Below are 8539 nucleotides of genomic sequence, written 5' to 3'. Positions count from 1 at the left end.
CTTGCATTCACTTATCCCAGCAGCATGTAGTGTGTGTCCAGCGTGCACTAGGTCATGTGCGAGATTCTGGGGAGAGAGAGATGAAAGAGATCACATCTGCCTTCAGGATGCTCAAGCCCTACAGGTAGATGGACAGATAAGTCCATGGTTAGAGAACACAGGTAAGCAGGAGCCACATGTCAGCTGGCCTCAGGGGTGGACTAGGAAAAAGTGCCTAGAGAAAAATTGTGAGTTAGCCAGACACAGAAGTTAGAAGCGAGGAAAGGGAACAGGTGAGGCATCACAGACAGAGGAACAGCAAGTATAGAAAAGGAGGAATTTCTTGTATCAAACAATAAAAACAATCATAGTAATATCAGTATTAGACTTTTATTGTGAGCTCATTATTGCCAGGTACTGGACTGACACTTGAAGTTCATCATGTCACTTGCTCTTTATAGCAATCCCAGGGAGAGAGGGACTATTACACCCACTTTAGAGTTGAGCAAATTGAGACATAGAAACAGTTAACTTGTCGAAGGGGTGGATCCGGGACTTCAGTCCAGGCAGTTATCCCCAAACCCACATATGTCACCTCTATAGTATGTGACTTTCTGAGCTGGATCTTTTTATCTGCCTTTTTCCGTGGTCTTCAGGTATTTTTCTAGATTCTGTGACCCTGTTAGGTCCATTCATCGCACTTCCATGTCTTGCCCTACATAATAAAACAATGCAGTTCTATGGCCCAGGGGGTTTAGCTCCAATGCCCAGTTTCCTCCTGGGACAAGCATCATGGGGTGGAAATTAGAACGGTCAGTTGTTTTCTATTGCCTTCGCTTGTTCTGCCCAGTTTCCCCAAGGAACAGTGTCAACTCAGATGGCCCACAGAGAGCTCATTCCCTAGAAGGCATCACAGCAGCAGACCATCTCCATTGCTGTTGTTGCATTTGACAGCTTTTAGTGGATTCCGCTGCCTTGTCCCACGAGACCACAGTGGGTCTGCAGTTCTGTGTCTCTACCCAGCCCTTTGCCACCTTTTCATCCAGGGCGTCCTTCTCTTGCTTGCTCCAGAGTATACGATGTGATTGTTGGCAGTTTGTGATTGCAAGCTTACTCTGGAACCCTGTGTTTGCTTGATAAGGTAAAGCAAAGGACTTTACAGTATGTCCATTTCCTGCCTTAAATCACATGGGGGAAGCCCATTTACATCTACAAATGAAGCTCCAAGAACACTGTAGTTTCAAGGATGTGACAAAGCCTCTTTCACCGAAGCTAATGGCACGGTGCTTTCTCTATTAAATTTCAATTTGACTAAAAATAAAAACTTCTGGATCAGGACCACAGGGAGCCCTACAGGTGCAGTAATTATGCCCCGAATCTCTTTGGCTGGTCTTCTAGCTCCTGATGGAATCTTGCCTGGTTTTTGTTTTGCACAGACCCAGAACAGAATGAAGCTGATGGCAGACAACTATGATGAGGACCATCATCACCACCACCACCATCACCACCACCACCGATCTCCTGGGAGGTCGCAGCGCTCCAACCACAGACCCTCTCCGGACCAGGTCAGTTTCATCGCCGCCTCCCTCCAGGACCCCTTTTACCCTTTGGATATTTTAAGATAAAATAAATAATCCTCAAGAAATAATAAACAGCATAAAGTGATACGTTCTTTGAACTGAAACTAATAGCTTTGGTATTTATTTCCATCACTCAAGGAATCTAAATGTTTTCCTTTCTCTTTCCTCTTTAAGGTTTTGTCTTTTCTTGTTTATGTTATGTATATTCTTTCCTCCCCTCCTTCCTTCGTTCACAGATATGTAGTCTATCGCTCGCTCGGTATCTAATGGCGGGTGACTCTGGAATGTCTCTTTCAGAGTTTTCAGAGAAAGCACTTTGTTTCCTTGAGCTTGGCAACCAGAGAAGCCTTCGGTTTGCTGGGCACTTTCCTAGAAAATTCGTTAGTGATGCAAATTGACGGTGGGGTGAAATAACATGACCAGAAATCGGTTTTGCTCGCATGTTAGTCAGTCAGGTCTAGGGGTCTGGTTTGCTTGATTAGGACCCCATCTCCTCCCTTGACTAAGTAAAGCAAAAGGAAAGACAGACTGACAAAAGCAAAACCTCCTGCGGTTTTCAACGATGTTCACATTCACCCAACCAAATGCAAAAACTGTTGAGTGCTTGGCATGAAAATTCTTGAAGGTGAATTACATGGAAATTATGAATTATGAAATTAAATGTAAACTAGCATATAACACTGCAGTCGGTATTAGCAGCATTTCTTCCTTTATTGTGCTATGTCCCCATTTCTGTGTTCCTAATGTAACTTGTACAGTAAATTTCAGGAGGTATGTGGCAGTAGGTAACGGAATAGAATCATCGGGAAAGACGTAAACGCCTTTGCTATGTATTTCTGGATATGTGAGGGGGAGGACTTGCTGGAATTACCTGTATGGATGGGGGTGGGTTATTTTGTTTATTGGGTGAAGAGTGCTTATTATGCTCCTACAGAGTTTGTTCCCGTAGCTGTGTTTCCTTTTCACCTCATCTCACTAGAATCCCAAAGTATTAAGATTCCAAGTCTCCGAGCTGTTTTACTGGGAGCACAACTCCAGGGGGTGCTATTTAATAGAGTCCAACATAAGAGGTGCTCCCTGGAGCTGCGCAGTGAGGCAGCCCTGAGCAGGAGGCTCCCCAACCCCTGAACTTAGCTGTGCTCTTACACCTGGAAGCATCTGCCCTCAGAGACCCCAACACTGCAGAAGGTTTTCACATAGGACGTCCAGATTTCTGAAGCCAAGTGCAGAAAGGTACCAGTTTGTGTGTTTAGCTCTCAGAAATGATTCTTGGTTTGGAGAGCTGGAAAGTGGAGAGAAATATTAATTTTATGTCATCATCTTGTAAGTCTGTGTTTTTGTTTTTCTTTGGTTTTATTTGTTCCATTCTTACCCCTCATCACCACCATCACCTCCCCACACACACTTGCCCTGGTAACTGGCATCCTCCTAATAAAATCTCTTCAGTCTCGTTCTTGTCCCTGCCCCTTTGCTCCTTTACAATCTTGCATGAAGGGTGGGTGTGAGATTTTATTGGTGGGGGGTTTGCAGACCCCACTCCAGCTGTTCTGTGAGCCACACCTATCTTCTGGCCACCTTGGGTTTTCCCGCAGGGAGACAGGAAGAGAGAGCACTGTGGGGACAGAAAGAAGGATTTGGAGCCAAACTCAGGTGTGGGTCCCCCCAAGGACCTGCTGAGGGAACAGTGGTTTGCCTCATCACAGAGACACCTATGCTAATTTGTTCTGCTGGAGATGGGGCACCTAATCAAATAGATCAACCTTGTGAATGATACTTCTTACAAAAGCTGGTCTCCTGCTACTTTTCCCAAGATCTATAATCTCAAGCTAGAGTGTCTTGCTTACTCTGTTGACCCTCTTATGCTTGCCCACCGACACTGGAGGTGGTCATAGGGCAGAAATGATTGCTGAGAGGTGGTGCCCTTCCCAGAAGAGTTAGCATTCCTTGGGGAGTGTTTGGCTCAGACCACGTAACAGGATGTCTGATAAATGTTTCTGAAGGGTGCTGTTAGGAGGATGGTGCTGGCCTCCATTTTCACGTTCTTCATCTCAGTGAACACTCCAAGCAACCCCATGAACACAGACCCAGATAGCCTCATCCCCCTCTACAGACGAGAAATCTAGGCCCCCATAATGGCTTGAACTGACTAAAGACTTGCTGCTAGTTTGAGCTCATTCAGCCAATATTCTGAGCATCTGTTTTGTGCCATCCATTACACTGGGCTCTGGGTAGAGTGCGATGGACCAGGTATAACCCCTGCCTTCAAGCCCTAGGACAAGAATCTAAGTCCTTTGATGACCATTTGGATCATGTCAATCAAAATAAGACAGATAAGAGATAGTTATGACTTTATTAGGGGGTCCATGACTTTAAGAACTTACTCTGCAAGTGGAGTTCACTGTGAAAATGAATTGCCCTTAACCGGAAGGATAATTTTGTGGGTTTTAATTGAAGTCCTACAAGGCTGGAAGGCTCCCTTGCTGTACTCTTTCAATTAGAGAAGAGAGAGAGTTGAGCAAGGAGCCCTGGTATGAGATTTGGTTGACTCTGGTGATGGAGATGGCTAGAACCCCTGGACCAGGTGCCCTTTCTGACTAGGTGTCCCAGGTCTACGAGAGTGATGCCCTCTCATATACTGGAGATTGAGATTTAGTTGTCACTAACAACTCATTTATCAATATGTATGTTGTAATATGTCTAAGCCTCAAAATATAACAGTCATTGAAAAGCTAGAGGAAGTTTTCCCAATTGATTACAAACCCTACACATAATTGTGTACACAGCAGTACTGATATAGGTGGAGTGGAGAAGTCTAAGGCTGATACGTGTGGGGTGGAGCTACTTCTTAGGAGAAGGTCTCAGCCTTATGTCAATATATGACAGTATGCGATTCTGCGTAATGGTTTGATTTGCATGGGATCTAAACTAAACGTCTGTAGTGTACCTACGGTAGCCAAATGGACTTAAAGGAGACAGATCTCTTCCAGGGATTCCTGATTCCCTTCCCATGGACCTTCCAGCCCTGACCTTCTGTGGTCCTCAGAGTTGACCAACAGTGCCTTCTGGAGGAGGGGCTGCAAAATGTTGACATTGTTGCCTGAGCCTTATTAAGAGATAAGAACACAGGAAACCAAGAAATGTGAAAAAATCAGTCGCTTTGCTAATTTTCCAGAGAAACTAATTTTTCCTTAGGAAATTCAATTTCAGTATTGCCAGGTGCTTGCAGAATTAGATTCTTTTTCCATTTCCTCCCTGTCCTCTCCTTCACTGTGACTTTGGTTTCTACTTGAGAGAAGCTGAATCCAAGGGTTGTGAGTCTAGACCAGTATTTACTTTTGGAACCCATGAGGAAAGTCTTGAAACAAATATTTGGTGGGCAAAGGAGTTTGGGGAAATGCTGCATACTATAACTGTATCTTGGAGAGTCCCGACGCAATTAGCAGATCAAGGATCTAGAAAGGCATACAAGAAAGAAACCTCTCCGATTTTATTTAATCTAGCATTTCCCAGACTTATTTGATCATGGAAGTTTTTTTCTTTTTCTTTCTTTTCTAGTAACATCTGTGCTCTGAGAAATATTGTTCTTAAAGAGTATCAGGTGAAAACAGAGGCAGCTGATTCAGTTTCCAATAGTGTTTTAGTTCAGAAGGTGGCGTTTCAGGCAGTCCCCCCCACCGCCATGCTTTGCACAACAGAAAGTGAAAGCATCCCTTTGGTTCATTTCCTGGGCTGCCTTCTTGAAGGCTGTAACATCTGAGAGTGAATTATCCCACCAGATAGATCTGAACTAAGGGAGCCATTATAAGGATGAGGACCTAGGAAATCAAGAATAGTCATAAATGCACAGCCCCTCAGGGATTGAGAATGAGTGTGATGAGGGGAAGGGAGGGTGTGGAAAAGGCATAGGAGAAGTCAGTGAGGTGTGGCAGTCCAACAGCCTGGACCCCTACATGAGAAAGGAGCAGTTAGTGACTCTCGGCCTCTGACCACCTAGGTGGCCGCAGCCGTTGAATACGTCCAAGTGGAACTTTCAGTCAAATCCCAGTAATGACTTAGGAAGTCCTTCAAACCGAAAAGTGGTCACAAGGGCGAACAACAGCTATTTCCCATGGCACAAGCTGCTAGTGTATTTTGAGAAACAATAAAGGCCAACTAATAAATGGAACCTGCCGGAGACACATTTGTGGGTTTAGTTTTAGTGAGGCTAACAAGACTGATTTCATAAAGCCAGGTGGAAACTCAACTTCTAAATACCTTTCGAACCGGCCATCATCAGTATCATCTGTTACATTCTTTAGATAGCAAGCCTCCGTGCCTGAAAGCATATCAGCAATGTCAACTATTCCTACTTTCTCTTTTCTGCGCATCCTATGACTTTATTGTCCCAGGAAAAGTCAGGTTTTATTAAGCTCCTCCCAGTGGCTCCCAGGTCTGGACTCACCCCATGGATAAGAAGAGCAAAGCCTCAGAGTGAACTCCACCCTCCAGCCAACTTAAAATGCCAGGTCGTGTTCAGGCTGCCCTCTGTGGCAGGGTCTTGGGTGTTGGGTCTCTAAGGGCCTGGATCCTGCTGCATTTTTTGTGCAGAATGCACCTCTATTTGTTAGAGCATCTCCTATTTCGATTCTAGTTTGCCGAGGCCTAAATGCCAAAGAAGTTAAACATTTTTTAGACTGGAAGCCCCAGAATACGTGGTTGCTAGGAACCCAGAAGAAAATGCTCCTTTCTTCTCTCTCCCTTCTTGGAATAGAAAGTCTGATTAACTGGGATTGGGAAACTCGAGGGATTTTTGGCCACTTGTAAGACTTTCAGATCCTATTTAAAATTTAAATTTTGCATTTTATTTATAGAAATCCTATTTCTAGTGGGGTCCAGGAACATTGAGACAGAAGACTTATTAAACTGATTACAAAGAAAGTTGATTGATAGTTATGTTATACCCATATTCTGTGCTACATTTTGCAAAGCACATTCACACCTGTCTGGCCTTTAGTAGGCACTTGGTAAATGTCTGTTGAGTGAACCGTTTCATCGTAGCTTTGGGAGCTAGGAAGGGCAAACAGAAGTATCCCTACTGTACAGATAAAGAAACTGGGGCTCAGAGAGATTGTGAATTATTTGGAGTCACAAAATTGAAAACCAACAGGCCCAAGAAGAAGGCCTGAGTCTCCTCAGGTCCTCAAGTCTCGAGTCTGCTGTACACTGGTGCCAGCCCTCTTAGGGTGTTCATATGGGTGTGTCTCTGCAACCGCATATATTAAATAAGATTGCACAACTAGAGCACATCAGCGTTTTCTAGAATGTGAATGTGCTTTCCTGGGATGCCTTCTTGAAGGCTGTAACGTCTGAGCATGAATTATCCCACCAGGAACCAAATAGAACTGAACTAAGGGAGCCATTATAAGGACGAAGCTTATAATGAATTGTAGTCAGATTTATCCTATTTTGATTTATGTTCCACAGTTTAATTAAATTATCATTTTCTCCATCCTCGTTCCATGTGCCCCAGCTTTCATCCTTTATTTCCGTTCTTTTTGTGACTTTATTGTTTTAATATCCTCCCATTTTGTCTGTTCCTCTTTACTCTTCTCTATTCCGGCTATCCCAGTGCCAGCAAAAATGAGGCTGCCTACAACTCCCCCACTGCCGTGGAGTCACCAGAGGGGAATGCTTGGGGAGTGGGAGAGTGGCCCAGAGAGAAGAGGGAGTTGCTGGGGTTACAGGGGCTCTGGGCTGTGCGATGCCAGGACCCCGCCTTCTCCTGCTCACTCAGCTATGGGCTTCTGTACTCTTGAGGGCCTGGAGCCCGCCGGGCCCTCAGAGTGAAACAGAGCATGCTCCACTCACCCAGGGGCTAGGACCAGCCAGGGCGCCAGGGCACCAGGGGCCCCGCCTGTGGCAGATGCTGGGATTTTCATTCTAGACCTTTAACTTTAGGATATCCACCCTGCTAATCTAGAAAATCCTAGAAAATTGATTGCTCTCACCCCTAAGTATTGCCCACTCCACTTGACAATTTCCAGAATCTGTCTGCAGACATAAATAATGATCTTCTCTTGTCCTTTCTCTACTGCTACCGATTACTACGTGGTCACAGTGCATGTTGGCCCTTGGCCAAGATGTGAGGTTGGACCACTGGACACATTTTGCAGCACTGAATATCCACTTAAATTTTCTGCTGAAAAGTCCTGTAGAACACATGCCACTTTGTCATAAACCATCAGGTTTACTTGGTCACTAAAGAACCCAGATAGATTTTGCCTTCTTGTCGGGGGACCATTACCTTCTAGTTATTATGAGCCAGGTATACAGATAAAATAAAATGATCTCGGGGACCTAACCCACAACAGGTGATGGGCAGACTTTGGTTTTCTTTTCTGAGCGGATTCTGAGCTCTTACATGTAGACTGATGCTCAGAGGGCCAAACCTCTCACCTGCTTCTAAAAGGCAGTAGCACTGACTACCCTGGTTTTGAGATTTCTGGTCCCAAACATGTCTTTTCTTCTTTCAGGCAAGAGAACCATAAGGTAGAGTCAGCTCCGAAAATAAAAACAAGGTTTTTGCCCTCCCAACCGTTAAAGAGTCTGCCTATCCATGCCACACACACCTGAGCCTGGGGTACCTGCTCCCAGGTGGGATTGGTCAGTGTCCTGTAGTGCATCCCTGCAGAAGGGGAATGTCCAGCCATGCCTGCAACCAGGCCCTCATTTGAGGTGGTGGCCAGAGGCAGGTGACAGCGTCTTCAGGCCCCAGTGTGTTTCTTGGCCCCAGATTCTGTCCTTCCGGGGAGTTCCCAGGAGGGCCAAATGCATTTTGCATTTGCCTTTGGTCAACCAGGAGTTGGTGGGGTCTCCTTGTCTACCAGGAGAGTGGTGCCATCCCGGCAACCCCCCTCGTGCCCCGTTACTTCTCAGAAAGCCAGTGTGAGGCGTTTGGGTTTCCCCTGCACACTCCGGCCTCCCTGAAATGCGGGACAGGG

General features: G+C 45.4%; 1 protein-coding gene across 1 annotated transcript in view; it reads left to right on the top strand.

The window, feature by feature from the left end:
- Positions 1-3682, top strand: part of ERC2 (ELKS/RAB6-interacting/CAST family member 2) — an 857293-nt gene extending 853611 nt beyond the window's left edge. Inside the window, exons 16-17 of the mRNA XM_004368755.1 lie at positions 1416-1544; positions 3560-3682. Coding sequence (XP_004368812.1) covers positions 1416-1544; positions 3560-3682 — 252 coding nt within the window. The remainder of the gene's footprint in view (positions 1-1415; positions 1545-3559) is intronic.
- The last annotated feature ends 4857 nt before the right edge of the window (positions 3683-8539 follow it).

This window comes from Trichechus manatus, unplaced genomic scaffold, assembly GCF_000243295.1.
Source record: "Trichechus manatus latirostris isolate Lorelei unplaced genomic scaffold, TriManLat1.0 scaffold00001, whole genome shotgun sequence".
Taxonomy (NCBI): domain Eukaryota; kingdom Metazoa; phylum Chordata; class Mammalia; order Sirenia; family Trichechidae; genus Trichechus; species Trichechus manatus.
The sequence above is the reverse complement of the archived record's forward strand: the minus strand, read 5'-3'. Positions and strand labels throughout refer to the sequence as shown.